Source organism: Miniopterus natalensis, chromosome 12 (genome assembly GCF_054644295.1).
Source record: "Miniopterus natalensis isolate mMinNat1 chromosome 12, mMinNat1.hap1, whole genome shotgun sequence".
Taxonomy (NCBI): domain Eukaryota; kingdom Metazoa; phylum Chordata; class Mammalia; order Chiroptera; family Miniopteridae; genus Miniopterus; species Miniopterus natalensis.
In genome coordinates, this window is record NC_142092.1 from 9,336,497 (window position 1) to 9,356,940 (window position 20,444).

The following is a 20,444-nucleotide window of genomic DNA, read 5'->3' on the forward strand; positions in this document are numbered from 1 at the left end:
CTCTGAGATCCCGCAGTCTCTTCCATGCTTCCATGTCTCTGGCTCTATTTTGTTCATCAGTTTATTTTGTTCATTGGATTCCACATATGAGTGAGATCACGTGATGCTCGTCTTTCTCTGACTGGCTTATTGTGCTTAGTGTAGAAATAAACTGTCCAATAAGATTTAACTTCTAGAAAGTTCTGCATTGGCACATCTTTCTACTTGTTAACTTAGTAGAAACAAGTTCTCCCTCTTCGGTGCTCCCTCAGCCTGGATAAAGGGATCAGCACACTCAGGAGGTGGCCAGTGTGTCCGCTTCCTTCCTGGCTGTTGTCAGGTAGCCGTCACCTGGTGATTAAAGCCCTCATTCACGTTTCATCCCTTCCTCCCTGGTGCCCAACCTCAGGCACTGGTGTGTGTGATGTGCCAGGGAGTGGGCAGGCCCGTTTCCCTACTTTAGTAATCCATGCCTCTTGCTCTCCTGGTTATGTGAGCTTTAATCCTTTTGATGCTCAGTCTATTGGGTGACTTGAGAAACAAACTGTGACCTGCCTTTGGAAGTGCAGTGATTGTGAGATTTGATTGAGCTCTACATTGTCTGTGCCTTTGCCTTAAAAGGCACAATTATGTTCACGTGCTGCACTGTGCACAGCTGTCCTTGGGCTAGAATCGTTGCCTCTGCTGGCCGTCCTGGAGGTGCGAGATTGGGAAGCAAGAGTGATTGTCTGTGCCTAGGACGTGCACTCCCGCACAACCACCGTCCCCTGCAAACTGCCCTCCTGCCGGCCAGTGTTCATGCCTTGGCTAACCTTGAGTTGGCACAATAAAAACAAAAAAGGTCTGTATTTGTGCACCCTTAAGAATTAGGCAGGGGTTCGTATTCTAACCCTGTTGCTCCATTCCTAGGAATCACCCTAAGGAATCAGAGGTCCATACAAATATCTATGCACAAGAATATCCTCACAGCACCATTTGTAATTGCAGTAACTGGAAGTGGCTAAACTTTCAACAGTAAGGATATTGGCTAAATATTATGGCATATTCCAGCTACAGAATAGCATTCTACCATGAAAAACCTCGTTCTCAAAGAGTATATGCTATAGGGACGGTAAATTCCTTAAAGTGCATTGTAAACAGAAAACTGCGAGATACAGAATATTGTGTGTAGTGAGTGCTGGGCTCAGTGCACAGAAAAGGGATGCAAAGGCTGTAAATTTGGTTTCTAACAGTGAGTCCTTCTGAATGGAGGGTTATAGGTCATTTTAATTTTTTTGTTTTTATTTTTTTGTTTAGATTTTCTATAGTGAGCATATATAAATTTTCACAATGCAAATAACAGGTAATACTTAGAAAAGAAAGCTTATCTATTTCTCCTGAAAAAGTGAGAAAGCATGTAGTTTTTGGCACGTCAGGAGGGCATTTAATGGGAGGGCAGTCTAGGGTGAGAGAGAGTTAGGAGGTGAGTCCCAGGGAGTGAATACTGGACAGGAGGAAAGTGGGTATGAGGCAGAGCGTCCTAAGCCTGACATTTCTGCAGACCCATTTAGAGGGCGTCTGTGGGCTCTATGAATTTGAGGGCAGCTGGGTCTGGCTGACAGAAGAGAGGCGGTGAGAGCGCCTGCTCCCACTGGGACACTGACACTCTCCATGGAAGCGCCCCGGGGTGCAGTTTCTCACGGTCTTGTATCATCAGAACAGCTCACACAGCACTCTGCATGTACGGGAGTTTATAACGGACTCCATTGAATGAGGCCTTAACATCCAGAAAAAAGGGCTCACACAAAATCCATAAAATCAGTCATGGGAACTCTCAGAATAGGCCTAAGTATTCTTTCGAAAGTGATGGAACATTCAGTGAGTTCCATGTGGCATTTTGGGTCTATGGCTTTCTGTTTTTGCTTCTTTTCCAAGTCACAACTTGATGTACCATTCTTGTAGCATGCAAAAGCATCAGCATGAAATATGTTTAATGCACAAACGACCCCAGACCTGTAACAATCACCATTATTATGTGGATTCCACAGACTTGTGACCTCTGCTTGGACTTTAAACCTGTATAAACAGACTATGCCAGCGTCTAGAACAAAAGTGTGTGTGTGCCTCTGTGTGTGTGTGTCTGTGTGGGTGGGTGTGGGTGTGTGCCCTTCTCCCCACCCCCAGCCCCAAAGATAGCAAAAGGAAAACCTCATTCTTATCAGAACACTGCTTGGTGGAGGTCTGCTTGCAGGGGCTCTAACTGATTTGCGGCTGTGATAGTGAGCAAGTCTTCAAGGAGCCTTTTGTTCCTTTCCCCACGATATAAAATGTGCCTGCATTCTGCTGAGAACTTTTCTCCATTCCTTTCATACAAGAAAAGGTCAGTTCCTGGCATGGTGCCCTAGCTACTTTGTGAGCAAGACAAGAGAAAGTCAAGAAAATTCCATTACGCCCATTTGGGTTTGTGTGGAGCAAAGTGTAAACCCAGACCTGGGTTGCCTCCACCACCCTCCCTTGGGTGCTAATCTTCCCTTTGGGCGGGTTGCTTCCAAGTATCAAATACATCCTAGAACTATGTGTGTCCCAACTTTTTCTATCTCTCACCTTTTAAATGATACTTCCCAGGTAGAGGTGAAAGCAGTGCTTGGCCACCTCAGGAAGTTGCTCAGAAGTCCAACCCTCTCAGCCAGGGATCTGCAGGAAGCAGCTGGAGAGCGCCGAGGTAGAGACCTCAGGCCACCTGCCCATCAGTGGTTGATCAGGCACCTCCTCCTGAACTTCCTGCTCTGGGCTCCTGGATGCCACTTGATTGCCCGGGAAGTCATCAGTTCCGTAAGTGTCCCCTTATTAGGGTATTGAAATGCTGTCCACACATGGATGCACAGATAGTGAGGTAGACAGCTGGGATGGACCCCAGAGCCTGCCTTGCACAACACCATCATGTCACAGAAGAGAAAATGGAGGTTCAGAGAAAGGAGGTGGCATATCCCAGGCCACATGGCCTGCTGCCAGTGCCCATAGTAAAAGCTAGGTCCCGTGTCTCCCCACTGCTCTTCTTTCAGTCAATGCAGGATTCTCTTCCTCCTTGGGGAGAGAAACAGGATCACAGGGAGAATGTGCTTACTGAGCAGGTCAGAGAATTCTGTTCATTCATTACAAAGAAACTCTTCCCGAAGGCCAGCTGATGGGAGGGGTGAAGAACAGTTCATGGCGTTTGAGCAGTGAATTTTTGGAAAATGAGAATAGAAGCACAGACAACAAAAGAAATAATAGACAAATGGAATTTCATCAAAATTAAAAACTTCTGTGCATCAAAGACAACTCATGAAATGAAGGATACTTGGAAAGCACATACCTGATAAGGGTGTGGTATCTAAACGATATAGGGGATTCTTACAACTCAGCACAGAAAAACAACCCAATTCAAAAATAGGCAATGGATTTGAATAGACATTTCTCCAAAGAAGATGTACAAACAGCCAATAAGCACATGAAAAAGTGCCCAACATCATTAGCCATTAGGGAAATGTAAATCAAAACCACGCTGAGGTACCACTCCATGCCCACCGAATGGCTGTTATCAACAAAGCATATCCCAAAGTGGAAACAATCCAAATGTCCATCAATAGGTGAATGGATAAACAAAATGTGCCCTACACACACAATAGACTGTTCAGCCTGAAAAATGACACTTGACATGTGCTGCAGCATGGATATACCTTCAGGGCATCATGCTAAGTGAAATAAGCCAGTCACAAAAGAACAAATATTATATGACTCCACTTACATAGGTACCTAGAATAGGCAAATTCATAGAGATAGAAAGTAGAATAGGGGTTATCTGGAGCTAAGGGAGGAAGGATGAGGAGTTAGTGTTTAATGGGCATGAGTTCCTGTTTGGGATAATGAAAAAGTTCTGGAAGTGGATAGTGGTGATGGTTGTACAATACTGTGAATGTACTTCATGCTACTGAATAGTATACTTAAAAATGGTTAAAATAGCAAATTTTATGTTTATTTTACTGTAATAAAAATGCTCATCAAAAAGTTTGTTTTTGCTTTTTATTGCCATAAATATACATAATGAAATATATACCTTGGTGAGTGTTCACAAACCAAAACACACATGCAACCAACAATTACTCAAGAACGGACTGTTCCAGCACCCTCTTAAAGGGTGCTGCACAAAGTTCCATGTGCAGCCATTCACCTTGGGCTCCAGCAGAGGGAGGGAAGAGTGGACTAAAGCAATGTGAGGAGAATCCAGGTTGTCAGCTCTGTAGATAGAGCTCAGAGGGCACCCAACTGGACTCCTGTGCTGAGTCATTCCCCCATAAGGCAGAGGATATCTTTCTCAGGCAGATATTTACTATCCAGGCAGCTTTTGCCTGGAGGGGGAAGCAGTTGCCCCACCTTGTTGGAAAACCTCTGGACCCACCCTATGGACTTTCTATAGCCTGAGGCTCATTAAGAGACTGAATAACAATCAGCCTCTGGGTACTTTGAGTCTTTGCCTGACTTACTTCTGGACCCAGGGCTTGGAAAAGCAGACTTTGGTGTGCATCTTGGTCCTTTCCAGCCTCAGCAGAGGGAGCCACAACTGTGGATTGTAGAAAGCTTCAAATAGGGTTCTCAAGACCAGTCACATACAGCATCTGACATTGGCCTACACCAGAGACCATCCAATAGACTGGAAGTCTTAGCAGCTCTATATAATACATAGAAACAAGACCAAAAAGGCAGCCAAAATGGGGAGACAAAAACACAAGCCCCAAATGAAAGAAGAGAATTCTCCAGAAGAAGAGGTAAATGAAATGGAGATAAGAAATCTATCATATAGAGTTCAGAAGACTGATCACAAGGATGCTCGACAGCATGAGAAAAAATACAGAAACTGAAGGAAATTAATAATGACATAGCAGAAATAAAGAATACATTGGAAGGATAAACAGCAGATTAGTGGAAGCTGAGGATTGGATCAGAGAATTAGAAGACATGGTAGAAAAATCACTCAATCAGAGATCAGAAAGAGAAAAAAACCCAAAAAACAGGAGGACAGTTTAAGGGAGCTGCAGGACAATAAGAAATGTAACAATATTCGCATCATAGGAGTGCCAGAAGAGGTCTAAAGTAAGCAAGGATTAGAGAACCTGTTTGAAGAAATAATGGCAGAAAACTTCCCTAACCTGGTAAAGGAAAAGTCACACAAGTTCAGGAGGCATAGAGAGTCCCAAGCAAGAAGAATCCAAAGAGGCCCACACCCAGACACATAATTAAAATGCCAAATATTCAAGACAAAGAATCTTAAAGCCAGCAAGAGAAAAGCAATCTGTTACCTACAAAGGAGCTTCCATAAGGCTGTCAGATGATTTCTCATTAGAAACTGAAGGACACAAGGTATGAAGTATTTAAGGTAAAAGCTAGGATCTGAAACCAAGACTACTCTATCCAGCAAGGCTATCATTCAAAGTAGATGGTGAAATAAAGAGCTTCCCAGACAAAAAAAGGCTAAAGGAGTTTATCACCACCAAACCATCATTGCAGGACATGTTAAAGGGACTGCTGTAAGAAGAACTAGAAATAGAGAAACATAGGCATAAAGAATTAGAATGGCAATAGATAAGTAGATACCAATAATAACCTTAAATGTAAGTGAATTAAATGCTCTCATCAATAGGCATAGAGTAGCTGAATGGATAAGAAAACAGGACCCATATATATGCTGTTTACAAGAGACCCACCTCAGAACAAAAGACTCACACAGGGTGAAAAAATACTTGTGGAGGAATTTAAGGGAGAGGTGGACAGCAATACAGTCATAGTAGGGACTTTAATACCCCACTGAGTTTACTGAATAGATCTTTCAGACAAAAAATCAGCAAGGAAACTGTGACTCTAAATGACACACTAGATCAGATGGATTTAATTGACATTTACAGAACATTTCACCCCAAAGCTGCAAAACATACATTCTCCTTAAGTGCACATGGGACATCCTCAAAGACAAACCACATGTTAGGACACAAAACAAGTCTCTGCAAGTTCCAGAAGACTGAAATCATATCAGGCATCTTCTCAGACATTTACACCATGGAATACTATGCAGCTGTAAAAAAGAAGGATCCCTTACCCTATGAGACAGCATGTTGGGACCTGGAGAGTATTATGCTAAGCGAAATAAGCCAGTCAGAGAAAGACAAGTGTCATAGGATCTTACTCATATATGGAATCTAATGAACAAAATAAATCAATGAACAAAATAGATCCAGAGACATAGACGCATGGAATAGACTGACAAATCTCAGGAGGAAGGCAGGGGTGGGTGGGGAAAAATTAACCTAAGAACTTATACGCATATACCCATAATCCATGGACACAAACAATAGTGTGGTGAAGGCCTAGAGGGGTGTGGGGTGCAGGGTGGAAGGAATCAATGGGGAAAAAAAGGGATATGTGTAATACTTTCAACAGTAGAGATAAAACAAACAAAAAGGACTGTTCCCAGCACCCAGAGGCCCCTGCTCCTTTCCAGGGAAGTCTCTGTTTGAATGTGAATGTGAATATGAGGAAGGTCCCAATGAAAAATGGACCACCAGGAACCTGAGAAACCAGTGCCCAGAAGGCTCTCTGCAAACCTGTAAAACGCCGTGTGCAGTGGGCAAGTCCATTTCTCAGGAGCTCAGACAGATGCCATCCAGAGCTTGGGCATGGCCAAGAGCAGCAGAAGATGTGCTTGTCGTGTGCGGGGTGCATCTCCTCGGGTGATTCCAACACAGTGACCTATTATGTACTTTTATAAAATGCACACCTCACTTACTTCCAGCCCACTTGGAGTACAACTCCACTGGTGAGAGCTCGGTACCACCCACTTCACCTCTGGCCAGGTGTAAGTTGTAATGGTCACTTTTCAGCCGCTCCCTACTCAGGTGACCAAGGTCAACATCTATAAGGATAAGTTGTGTGACAGTGTGCATCCTTGATGCAACTTGGCCTAATTATGAGAAAACACCAGCAAGCCCCTGACCAGTGCTCCTCACAGCTGTCCAGACCGCCAAGGGCAAGGGAAGTCTGAGGAACTCACAGCCATGGGGACCTAAGGAGACATGGTGCCTGAATGGCATGTGGTACCTTGGATGGGATCCCGGAACAAAAGAAGGACATCAGGAGAAGCAGAGAAAATCTGAATAAAGTATAGATTTTAGTTAATAGAAATGTATCAATATTGGTTCATTAATTCTCAGAAATGTCCCATGTTGATAAAAGATGTTAATAACTGGAAGACTGGGTGTGGGGATGTGTGATCTCTCTGTATTATCTTTTCGGTAAAATTATACATCTAAAGCTGTTCTAAAATTGTTATTTTAAAGTCACCAACAGGCACTTTTAAATCATGAGTGTTGGCAGCAGTTTTGTCACCTGACCTCTAACAGCCAGCCTGTGCTCTGGACACCTGCGGAGCCTGCCCCCTCCTCCACCCTGGGGACCGGCTGCCGGCTGCCCCTCTCCTGCACTGGCACCCGGCACCCTGGGCATGGAAAGGCAGGCCAGGGAGACCACAGCCGGCCTGCCCATGGGTGAGAGGACATATCCCAGAGGGAGCTCCTCAGAGATACCAGGTCTCTGCTTTAGTCATCCCGACACATTGCTAACTGTTCCCAGCACCCAGTCCACATTCTGGACGGGCTGCCCTCAGGTCTCCCCCACAGTGCAGTCCCGAGAATGAGGAACCGGGGTCCTGTCAGAGTCCAGGTCAGCTGCATGTGCCAGGCACCCGTCCCACAGAACAGCTCAGTCCTTGCTGGGTACTAACGCCTGAGGCTGGGGGGGCACGGAAAACCCGGTGCATCTTCCCTACATGTTACAAGCAAGCTCAGCCGAAGACATCTCACAGCGGATAAAATGCCAGTGTTCTCTGCACACGCTGGCCGCTTTACAGGTGGGTGCTAGCTGTGCTCACGGAGCCCGTCGCACAGCGCCTCCGGGGTGCTGCCCTTGGAGATGCTCTGAAGCTGTTCTTGCTGACACCAGCCTCCTAACTCGAAGGCTTCCTGCTGTGGCCACACCACAGGCTGGGGCAGCTACAAGCAGGAGGGTGGAGGAGCCCTCACACGGTGCCAGCCTCCCCGGGGCTGCTCACCTTCCACCACCTTGCCTGTTCCTCTCTGAGAGCACCCTGAAAAGAGTCCTGAGCCAGCTCTGCCTGGCCTGTGAGCAGGTGGAGGCCAGACGGTGGGGGTCTTAGCTTTGGTGGGACAGCCTTTCTCTGCCAGTGGCTCTGGCTTCACCACCATGGCATCCAGGCCCTGGCCCAACTCTGATATGAACTCAGGCCCAGGCAGAGCCAGCTCCTGGGTCCTGGTCCTGTCCCTCTTGTCCTGGCATTAGCTGTGGAGAGCCGTGCACGCTCCAGGCTGGGGGCACACACCAGGGGCTGTGTGTCGGAGCCGTGTCTCTCCACAGCCCTCCACACCACTGAGGGGTCCTGCCTTACTGAGTAGCTCAGTTTCATCCAGGGTGCCCTGTGCCCCCATCTCCTCCTGTCGTCTCCCACCAGCCTCTTCTATAGGGTGTTCCCAGCCTACTGCTTCCTCAGGCTTTTCACACAGGCCCCAGGGATCATTTCTGCAGACCTTGAGCTTCTGAGAGTTTCCACCAACCTCGTTCATCAGAACCCGCGTGCCTTCTGCTGCTGTGCTCCCCTCTCCTTGTCCCACCTTCACTGTGCCCCCTGCTCTGCACCTCTGGCAGGGATGAGGCGAGAGCAACCTGGCTGGTGTCCAGGTCCCTCCACCCGAGGCTCACCTTCTCCGCCTCCTGTCCTGCTCTGAGCTCATGCTTCTCTCTCCCACTCCTCTGTCTTTGGTTGCTGGACCAAAAATAATAGCCAAAAGTTAGCTAGAATCTGAAATAGGGCGTTCAGTTCTATAGTTGCTAAACTCAGAATGAACTTAACCCCGATACTGGCTGCCTCATTCATCTTGCAGGGGTCCGAGTTTCTGATTCCCGCTGCAGGGAGGCAGGTTTTGTATGTGACTAGAGACCTTGGCTGGACCAGGGTTGGAGTTGGTTGGCTTGTAAAGATGGTGCACGGTCAGCTCGGTCACCTCTGCTATAAGAGCTATGCCACCCCACCTCCATGTGGGGAGCCTGGGATCACTGGGCAATGGAGCGGGAGGTGGTCTTCCCCACTCAGGATCTAGGTGGTAGATGAGCACAGGACAGACCCTGCCTCTGACGAAAGTCATCTACAGCACCTGTGATTTCTGAGTAAAAATCACGTGATGACAGCAGAGATACCAAGAGCCACAATGAGCTGCTCCCAAGTTGGCAGCCTGCCCCTCCGACCTCCGGCAGCCTGCCAGTGGCCGACGCTGTGGTGCCCCCACTTCCTGCACTGAGCTCGCCGAGCACGCCTGCTCTCGGAGTGTCTGCCCTGACTGGTGATAGTCAGAGGTGGGCTTCCTGGGCCCTGGGACAGTCCCCGGTACACCAGCTGGGCACCTTCCAGAAGGCCCAGTGTTGGAGACGAAGCTGTCCCTGGGGCTGCTGTGGCTACATAGACATTTGAGTGAGGGCTCAATATAAACTGACACCCACAAATAAATACGTAGATGACTAAAAAACGGACAGCTGCTTATTGTGGGTTGTTTCAAAAAAATCACAGTAAATTCTTTGTGCAGCTAAATTATGAGATTCTTCCCCTTCCCTTTTTGCTAAACTGATGTTCTTAGGAAAATTCTTACAGGCACCAACTCAGACCCTTGAGGCTGTATTTAGCAGAACTAAATTCCTGCGCTTCTGCTTCCCTTGAGAATCAGGTGTTCAAACCTTAGATGCCTTTAAAAGACAAGTGGGCTGGTTGCTGGCCCAAGAATGCCACTTATAAACTGTCCGGTGAAAACAGGTGGCATTTTCCTTACAGCATTTCCGGATTCTCATGCTAGTGTGAGCCTTTGCAGAAAGTCAGGCCCCAGCTCTTCTGGTCCACATGCCTTTGCTCTGCACAGCAAGTAACCCCAGAGCTGTACCGGCCGGCGTTCCAGGAACCGAGGTGCGCACGCCATCTGCCAGGAGAGGGTGCGATGAGGCAGGGACTGCTCACTGGATGGCCAGCCTCGAGAAAAACAGGCTGTGCTAGTCCCCTAGAAGACAAGACAAGCTCACTTTGGAGCTGACAAGAGCATGGCTGCTCTTCTGGGACAGGATGGGTACAGGTGGCCCACTGGACAGAGATGGACCTGTTCGAGAAGGGTTTTAATTTGACTTCTCTCGTCCTCTTGCAGATGGCTCACACTGATGAGATAACCCATGAGATCATTGGCTTTTTCGACCAGACCTTGTACAGATGGGATCGTCTTCGCATGGAAGCCCCGACATCGAGAGAACTGGCCAGAGAGCTCCTTACAGAGCTGCGCACAAGCCTAGCACAGGCCCACTGAGGTGGGCGGGCACAGGCTCGCTGGGCCACGGGAGGAAGCGGTGGGCTTTTCTGTCAAATGGGCACCCTCTGTGAGTAGTAACAATAAGCCATATCTTGGCAAGATCTGATAGTACATATTCTACAAAATGAGACGGGATCTTTCTCCCAAACTCAGTCAAATTAATCACTAATGACTGCGTTTTATGCCTTTAGCATTCTCTCTACCAGCTCAGCCAGATGCCAGTTAGAGAATCACTATGGAAAGGCTCAGATGGGAGAACTGGTTTTTATTTGTTTTTTTCCTTATCAAACCAAGGTGCATAACTATTATTTGAATGTTTCAAAGTTTCTGGACCAAGAAATTGGTCATGAACCATTGGTCAGTTTAGCAAGTAACTGAGCCCTTTTCCACGGATCTCTTTTTAGAAGTCAGGTAATTTTTACTGGTGCTTCTTTGAATCTACAGGGATTTGAGATGAAGCCACACTTTCTTGCTTATGTAGGAAGTTCTCTAGCAAGGAAAGTTTCCCTGGGCACCCCCTGGGCAAGCCAAGGGGAAGGAGGCAGGTAAAGACAGGGCCCACTGGTCAGTGGTGGGCACATGCTGCTGTGGAGACAACACTGCCTGGCAACAGAGGTAACAGCAGCTCTGGTGCTGACGCTCTGCTTCACGTTTGCTGAGCACTGACTGCTACCAAAGAGCGCCTGCTGCCTCACAGATGGCAGACAGGAGGGGCCAGGACATGTTCTAGAGACATCGAGAAAGGTTATGTCAGTGTCTTGTTAAGGGAAATGGAAATTTCTAATAAAGAATTGGTAACTCAGAGGCTAATACTTCACATCAGTTGAAGATTTTTTTTCTTTTCAGAGTTATTCTTAACTTACATTGACTGTATGCTCTTTTCTGTATATTCTGCTTATTGAGTGAGTCAAGACTTTCTTCTGTGTCCACTCTGATTTAGGTGTTAGTAACCTCGGAATCCCCTGCAGCCTTGGCTCCTATTTGAGGTACTGATGGCACAGGTAGCTAGGTATTAATAAGTGGAGGGAGCAGAGGAAATCCGACCTTATAAAGTGTGATCCTGCTTTCCTAGGAGGATGCAGCATCATAGGTGCCCCGGGGGTCGCAGCATTGCCCCACACCCTTCCCCTCCCTGGACAGGGGGGAGGGACGGACTTCCCAATGTCCCCACCTACTGCCCAGACTGGGGGGGAGGTAAGCACATGCGCAGTGGGAGCCGAGATGGTGACCAGAGAGCCTGTCTGTCTAGCCTGGGAAAGGGATCAGACTGGACAGGAGACACAGAACCCCGAGAGATCTAGGAAACGGACTGGTTAGAAGGCAGGCCCAGCGCAAGTCCGTGAAAGCTTGGGAAGTTGATTGGTTATTTTGAAAAAGCTCCTGGTCCTTCCCAAGCCCAAGGTAATATAATCCCAGCTAACAGAGCTCTCTCCCCCCCCCCCCCCCCCCCTTATCTGCTTCTTTTTCTCTTCTCCCCGCCACCATCCTGGTAACATGCACTCCCCCTGTTCTCTCCCATGTTCTCTCCATAGCAGCTACCTAGGCCCTGGGCAGACTGTGCGGCTTGAGCCGTGGAAGCTGTGACCAGCCCCTGCAGGCATAAGGAAGGGGTCAGTGTGGTAGCGAGTGACCCCTGAGGCAGGTGCCCCTGGGACTGACCTCCCTGTGGGGCGGGGGTGCCTCCACCTGGACACCCATCCACACTGTATTTCATAGCAAACAATGGAAACAAGGGGGTCATCCACCTCAGGTCTTGAAGGTGCATTTCTGGAAGACTCTTTCCTGTTTTGGCCATCCCCCGCCTTTTTGTAGTATCTCTCTATTCCTTTACAGAGCCCCTAAGTTCTCCCAAGCCTTGGACATTTGAGTTGGCAACTGAGCAGACAGAGCTGGCAAAGCGGGTCTCCATTCCCATGAACTCCCAGCAGCCAGCAGTCCCTTTGTTTGGAGTGAACCCTCCTGAGGACTTTCATCCAGAGATACTAGGCACCGGTCTGTTTACTGATTCTATCTCCTTCCCTCGCCCTTTCCCACCTCGATAAAGGTGCTGACACCAGCAGGAAGGCTACATTGCAAGCCAAGGAAAGCAGCATGGATGGGCAGCTCACGCCTTTAGACGGAGCCACCCATTCCATCTCTCTGGGAGGGGCAGTGCACCGGGGAAGGGTGGGGAGTCACACTCTCCCCTTGAAAACCCGAGACAGAAGCCTGTGTCCTCGGCTCCTGAGCAAGCCCAGGCCCAGCCAACAGAAAAGAGCACAGTCAGGGCAGAAAAGTCAGGCCACTGAGGGATTCAGTTTTCATCCAAGTGCCTTGGATCTGGGGAAAGTCTAGATATGTGGGTTCTTTCAGTCTTTCAGTTTCTGAAAAAAGTTCAAAGAAGTAGGGGTCCATCTAAAACGGGCTCTGATGAAAATGCACAGCTAAAGCCCCTGAAGGCCACTCAGCCTTGCCCCTCACTGCAGGCCCCAGCTGCATGTCCAGTGGCAGGGCTGACACTGGAGGCACTACCAGGGTTGGCTGGTTGGGTCTCCCAGTGTCTGTGCCAGGCAGGTGCCTGCTGCTTCAATCAGCAGGATATCCAAAGGAAGAAAACTGACGGCCTCAGGCTCGGAAACCCAGAAAACTGGCTAACTCTGCCACTCCACAGTGTCACAGACGTTCTTCTGGCTTTCTTCTCAGAGGTTCAAGAAGGCTGCCCCACCGAGGCTTTGCTGACACCGTCCAAGAAGGAAAGGGACAGTCATCTGCCCTTCCACTGTGGGAAGAGCCAGGCTATGGGAGAGTGGAGACCCTGCTGCCCTGTGGGCTATGACCAGGGTGGATGCACCAGGATGTTAGGAGGCTTGAGCTTCAGGGCCTTTCACTGCCAAGCCCCTTCCAGGGCCCAGGGGAGAGGCCGTGAATCCCTTGGTCATTCATTTTTGTAAAATTTGTAGATTTTGATTGCCACCAGCAAAGATAAGTCTCCGTGCTCTCCTACCCACTGGGGCAGGGCAGCGTGGGTGTTCCAGGGTCTGGCTGAGGGGGCCCTGCGCTGGCCCGCCGTCACTCTAGAGTAGTCAGGACACGTGGCGATCCCAATGAGGAGCAGCTCCCACGGACACTAGCACCACCCGTGCCAGCTCAGATGCCTGGGACATAAGGCGCAGGCCCAAGGCCATCACAGAGTGTGGCCTGTGCCACCTGAGGTATGTGGTGCCCAGGAGAAATGAGGGGCAGGTGTGGGAGGCCTTCATAGTGCCAGAGTGTGGGTCTAGGATGAACCTGGCAAAGGTTTTCCAAGATCTGACAACAGCTCTAAAATTTTACATTACCAGTAGCAAGCTGTGAAGCTGAGAGAATTTTCTCAAGTCTTAATAATGAGATTTTTATAAAGCATGCTGGGGAAAAGACTGACTTGCCTTTCTCTTCTCTCTTGAAAATATGTAAAATTGTCCTGAGAGGAGGTGATCAGAGAGGACAGAGCCAAAAGCTCTGGGAGGAAAGGCCTGCTGCACAAGCTGGGTCACGGGGGACTTGGGGACGTGTGGGAGCCTTAGCACCCGCCAGTAGCCCAGGCTGCACAAAACCTAAGAAACCTGCCTGCAAAGGACCCATATGACTTACCCTTTGGGCCTCGGCATCTTCCCCAGATACCTAAAGCCTGGGGTCCCCCTGCCAGGAAAGAAGGGAGTGACTAGAGGGTAGGCAGGACCTGTCACTCACGCCAAATGCGTTGCATCGTACACACCTGTACATTTTGTCCCAGGAGCTTGGGTTAAACATCCCACTTCATGTACAGCGAGTTATTCTGACTCTGTTCCTTGTCTTGCAGACAGCGCATCCCACAGAGCACAGCCTACCCTGTCCTGTCCCTGGGCTCCTCCCCAGAAGCTGGGCCTCTGCACTGCAGCCCGGTGGGCTGAGAGGTGGTTTCCGGCTGCTCCGTTTGGTGGCCTGCACTGCCTGTGGCTACTCAGAGGCCCAGGCAGCCTGTTTTGCTGCAATCAGACATCACACCGGGCTTTCTGCATGGTCACGCTGCTCCTGACGTGGGACACGGGGCCTCTTATCACACCCAGGAGTGTCCTAGGAGCAGATGGCAAGTGGATAGGTCTCATTTCTGGAGAAGCCCTTGCCTGAGAGGCCCCGGGGCCAGATCTGTTTTACTAGCACTATTAGCCCTTCTCTCGGCCCCACCTCTCACTGGTGGGACAAGATGGGAAAGCGTCCAGGGGCAGGAGAAAGCCAGGTTTCCTGCTGACGGGGAGTAGTCAGGCACAGGGGCCTGGGGGGCTGCGTGAAGAGACAGGCCTGAGCCCCCCCCGCAACCCTCCACCCGCACCCCAGCCCTGGGGGTGAGGCAGCCCACAGTGTGCGGAGCAAGGGAAACAGGACTTTTCTTTCTGACTCGACAAGGAATCCCCGTCGATTGCTTTCGAGGGAGAAGCGGGTTAATGTAACTCCTGCTCTTTGCCTTTCTTTTCCCCTCTGAACTCCTTACTGCCCTTACCTACCACCGGGGGTGCTCCGCCCCCACCAGGCTTAGCGTGGGCTCCAAGGGTCTGTTAACCCTCAGCTACCGGTCCTCACGCCATCTCACCCCGAAGAACCGGAACGAAGGTGTGTGGGAAAAGCTTCTGACACCCAGTTCCAGGGTTGGTTTATCCGGCCCACGGCCTCCCACAGACTGGTTTCTAAGGGAGGGCTCCTTCCCCAGGCCTGGCCATCAGGGTCGTGCTTGGTGTTTGGGTAGGAAACTTCTGCACTCTGATACTGGAAGTTTCACTTCTTAACTTTTCTGAAGAGATAGGAAGTCTCATAAATGAGTGTGGAAGTCTCACGGTGCCCTCTGGTGCTTCTCAGGGTGGTGAATCCCGTGTGTCAGGCAGGACTCCGGGCGGCAAGCAACAGAAACAGGCCCAGTGGAAAGGAGAAGGGAGTTGATCAGAAGGGTATTTAAAAGCCCACAGACAGCTCAGTGCTAGCCAGCCAGCAGCAGTGCCCAGACCGTCGCTTTTGCCGGTGCCACTGACCCAAAGGGAGCTGGGAAAGCACGTGTGTGGCTATTGCTTCTGGGACACTCCTGGACACTGTGGACACCGTCCAGTGGCTCTCCCACATACCGGGAGGGAGAACCTAGAGAGTGGAAAGTGTCCACAGCACTCTGTCATCTGCTCTTTAAGCCTCTTGTAGAGCACAGGAGAGGCCGGGTCCCATGAATCAGCCAGCGCCCGGCAGGAGAGCAGACTCCCAGACTCCCCGCCTTTCTACTGATGCAGACCTCAGGTGCCTCCTCAGCAGGGGCCGAGTCTCTGCGGGCCCTGCCCTTGCCCCACCATCAGTGTCCCCCCAGACACTGCCGTGCCTTCTGGGGGACATTCCCCCGCCCCGGTTGAGAAGCAAGGCTCTACCTGGCTCTCTCCTGGAAGATGTCCTGGATAAAACAGTCTCAGAGGTATAAGTGGAATTTAATAGGATCTTAATAAGATAACTACATAATCTGACCCCAAAATTCATCCGGAGAAATAAACATTAAAGATCTGCCGGGAAAATTCTGAGAGTCATATGGAGTAAGTAGAGCGTGAACAGGCATGTGTCCCACAGTGCGAGTCAGCGCAAGAGGGCCCAGGAGCGCGTCCCCCCAGAGGGGGCCCGGGAGCCTGCAGCCGTGGTCCTCAGGCTCCCCACTGGGCTGCGCCACACCTGCCTCTCTGGTCCAACCCTCCCTGGCGGTTTCCCGTGACTGACAGAACATTCCAGGGCTTTTCCTCAGCCCCTGCTCGCCCCCTGACCTCTTCCTGCTGGGCACCTCTGCCCTGTGTGCCCTCGCTCTGCTGGGCTTCCCACATCACCTCTGTGCAGAGGGGCCACACGCTTCTCCTGCCCCGCTGCCCATCGGGCGGCTCGCGGTCAGCTGACCATCGCAGATGAACATTCACAGCAGGCGCCACCAGCGCCATCCCATTCTCCAAACCCAGACCCCCGCCTTTCTACTGATGCAGGCCCCAGCTGCTTTCACCTGGGTCCTCTCTCTCACCCCACCCCAGTCCCCCAGGACACTCCTGAACCTGACCGCTTCTCGCCCTCCTCTGCCACCCTGGCCCCTCACAGCCTCAGCAACCCCTCTGCAGAGCGAGTGGCCCACGCCACCGTTCAGAGCATGTCACTCGGTAGAGCCAACGTTTGTAAAAAGGTGTTCAAGGCCCTCCACCACCTGCACCCCTTTTACTCTCTGACTTCATCTCTTAATATTCTCTACCCACCCCCCCACCAGCTCCAGCCCCACCCCGCTGTGCACAGCCAGCTCCCGCCTGCCCACATGCCCTGGCTCCATGGGCCCCCCGCCCACCCGACAGTGCACCCGCTGTCCCCCCTCACCCGACACTACTCTGCTTTTGTCCCCAGCACACCCCTTCTAGGCCCCAGTTGTGGATTCTGCGTACTCTTGCATGCAGCACCTTTAATAACTTCAGTGTGGCGTTTACCTTCCTTGGCCGTCTCCGCTACGAGTGCCTGGCATAGTTGGAGGCGTAGGGAGGTCCTCGGTAAGGATTTGTGAAGTTACTCTGACTGGGACTTAGAATGTGATAAAGGCAGTGCCATCAACCGGGAAACGGGGGTGGCAAGTCAAGTTGGCGCATACTTTTGAAATGAAAATAACCAGAAACAAAGTGCCCGCGCTCTTTCTTCACCGGATGACGGGGTCGGGAGGTCTGTTCCCTGGGGTGTGGGTGTCCCCCGAGAAGGCGCTGGCAGTTCTGCTTGGGAGGGGAGGAGGGACGACGGGGGTGGTAGGAAGGCTGCTGCTGCCCTGGGAGGATGGTTGACCACTCGGATAAATAAAAAATTAGTGTACAGAATTAGAATTCCTGCCTCATCTCAGTTTGCAAACATTCACATAAACTGTTTTCAGACCTCAGGCACCCTCTCCCCACACCCAAGTGCCTGCCCCGGGTGGGGGGTGAGGGGTGAGGGGCCAAGTTCAAAGCCTCTGCAGGGGCCACTGCTTCAGGAGGACTCGTCCCTGGGGGTAGGAGGGGGGCCGGGGGGAGGGGGGCCTGAGGCCCCAACCACATCACTTGCTGACTTCCAAGAACCCAAAATTTTGGCCCTCAAGGCCCTTTCTATGCAGGACCCAAAACCCAGAAACCACAGAAGAGGAATAACATTGATCATACAGACAAAAAAAACAAAGTAACCAAAAATCTAAATACAAACAAACGGAGAAGTATTTGCAACACATGACAAAGAACAGACTTTCTAACTTCTGAAGTGCTGCTATAACTCAGAAAAGACCAGCAACAGGCTTACCAGCAGGACACAGACATGCACACAAGTGGGTGGCAGAGAAATACACACATGACTTTCAGACTATAAAATATTTACACAGTTTACCAGAAATGCAGGTTATTTCTCCATATCAGGCTGGAAAAGACAAAAATACTACCATTTAAACCCCTTACATCCTGGAAACAGTGTGGTAATAGAATCACCATATGACCCAGGGATTCCACTTCCAGACGACGCCCCACGAGAAGGGAAAGCAGACGGGTGTCTGCATCAGCGTTCACAGCAGCCAAAAGGTGGAAATGACCCAAATGTCCACGCACAGGTGAACGGCCACAAAATGTGGTCTGTGCACGCAGTGGAACATTATTCACCCTTAAAAAAGGAACAGCGATAAGATGGCGCGTAGGTAGCAGCTGTACCCCCGCCTCCCGCAACCACATCAAAATCACAACTAAAATACAGACCCACCATCACTCTGAGCCTCCTGAGATCTGGCTGCACAGAAGCCCCACAACCAGGGAGCTGAAGGAGCATCGAGACCGGGAGGAGGGGCGGAGACGCGGGCGGGTCGGAGCTGAATCCCGGAGACTCGGCCGCGGGCCCACACCCGGTGCCGCGGTTGAAACCCGGGAGGGAATCTCGGCGGAGGAGGTTTCCCGGAGAAGCGAGGGGGCCCAGCCCCACAGCAGGCCCCCAGCCCAGGGCTCCAGGCCGGGAAGAGACGTCCCCACACCTTCGGGCTGTGAAACCAGCGGGGACTGTCCCTGAGGGTCGCGGAGGCTGCAGGAACCCAGGCAGCTCCTCGTAAAGGGCCCGGCATGGACTCACTCGGACGCTCCCTCTGAGCCCAGCGCCGGGCAGCGGCCTGAAAGGACCCGGGACACTCGGGGAGGGACTAACCTGCCTGAGATCCGGGCGAGAGGCGGAGGGCGGCTTCCTCCCAGGCAGAAGGGCTGGCGGAGGCCATGGCTCCTGTGGCGAGTCCACCCCACACAGCCGGCAGGCAGGCGCCATGTTTGAATCGCCAGCACCTGACTCCCACCTTTGGCCCTGCCCCGTGATTCCCGGAGGCCCCGCCCCTCCCCACCTGCAGCTCATCCAGGCCCTTTCCAGGGGCTTTTCTGTGCAAGCGGCCTCTCGAGCCTCATGCTTGGGACTTTCCTAAAATCCCTCAAACAAGTAGCAGCTGCCCCATACGGCTTAATAAGTGGCCCCAGGCCTGGCACTAGCGGCAGCTGCATTGGCTCATAGCTTGGCCTCTCCTGGGCACCTCCAAGCCCAGCACAAGTAGCAGCCAACTACAGTTTGCTGTGGAGCTCATGCTGGGTGGCCCTGGGCAAGGCACTGGCACAGGCTGACTTTGCACCTCCCTGGACACCCCAGGGACAGTGCAGCTGGTGGTCAGACTTGACCACGCTGGATTACAGCCCTACCACATCCATGAGTGACACTCAAGGGGTGCACTTGGTGAACACCAAAGCTCCACTGAAGTAAATCCTGCTCCATAGGGGGTGTCTCCAGCACAGCAGCTCTTTCGCTGTAGTTGCAGCTGGTCCTCACAGCCAGTTGGCTGGGGGTCAGTTCCTCCCAGTGACGCCAACAGCAACCAAGGCTCAACTACAACAGGACAGTGCACACAGCCCACACAGGGGAGCACCTGGAAGGCCCAGCTCAGGTGACTGGCGAGGCTGAGCCACTGCACCCTACAGGACACCTACTACACAAAGCCACTCTACAAATTCCAGGAGACATAGCAGCTCCACCTAATACATAGAAACAAACACCTGGAAGCAGCCAAAATGTGGAGGCAAAGAAACATGTCACAAAACTAAGAACAGAAGAAATCTCTAGAAGAGGAACTAAATGAAATAGATCCAGGCAAGCTAACAGAGTTCAGAATTGTGTTTATAAGGATGTTTAAGCAGACTATTAGGAAAATAACTGAGAAAATAGATAACATAATAAGTACCAATTTGAAATGAAGGCTACAGGAACTGAAATGAAGAATAACTTACAGGGCATAAACAGTAGAGTAGAGGACACTGAGAATCAAATCAGCAATTTGGAACAAGAGGAAACAAAACACACCCAACCAGAAGAGCAAAAAGAATCCAGAAATATGAAAATAGTGTAAGGAGCCTCTGGGACAACTTCAAGAGGCCCAACATTCATATTATTGGGGTGCCAGAAGGGGAAGAAAGAGACCGAGAAGTTGAAAACCTATTTGAAAAAATAATGACAGGAAACTTCCCCTACCTGGGGAAAGAAATCAACTTACAAGTCCAGGAAGCACAGAGGGTCCCAAACAAGAGGAACCCAAAGAGACCCACAGCAAGACACATCATAATTAAAATGCCAAAGGTTAAAGACAAAGAGAGAAGCTTAAAAGCAGCAAGAGAAAAGCAGTTAGTTACCTACAAAGGAGCACCCATATGGCTGGCAGCTGATTTCTCAACAGAAACCTTGCAGGCCAGAAGGGAGTGGCAAGAAATATTCAAAGTGATGAAAAACATGGAACTACAACCAAGATTGCTCTACCCAGCAAAGCTATCATTTGGAATTGAAGGTCAAATAAAGAGCTTCACAGATAAGAAAAAGCTAAAGGAGTTCATCACCACCAGACCAGCACTGCAGGAAAAGTTGAAGGGTCTTCTTTAAGAAGCTAATGAACAAAAGAATCTGATGAACTAAACAGATCCAGAGACACTGAAGCATGCAACAGACGATCACATTTCAGAGGAAAGAGGGAAGGGGGGTGGAGGGTGGGAA

General features: G+C 50.7%; 1 protein-coding gene across 7 annotated transcripts in view; it reads left to right on the forward strand.

Moving 5' to 3' along the window:
* Window positions 1–11,205, forward strand: part of FANCC (FA complementation group C) — a 222,828-nt gene extending 211,623 nt beyond the window's left edge. For 6 of the 7 annotated variants that reach the window (XM_087822607.1, XM_087822608.1, XM_087822609.1 and 3 more), the window contains 2 exons: window positions 2,584–2,790; window positions 10,242–11,205. In XM_087822607.1, the coding sequence (XP_087678733.1) occupies window positions 2,584–2,790; window positions 10,242–10,397 (363 nt within the window). In that variant the 3' untranslated portion in view covers window positions 10,398–11,205. Of the gene's footprint in view, window positions 1–2,583; window positions 2,791–10,241 lie in introns of those variants that run through there. The other variant, XM_087822612.1, reaches the window with a different exon arrangement.
* Window positions 11,206–20,444: the final 9,239 nt, after the last annotated feature.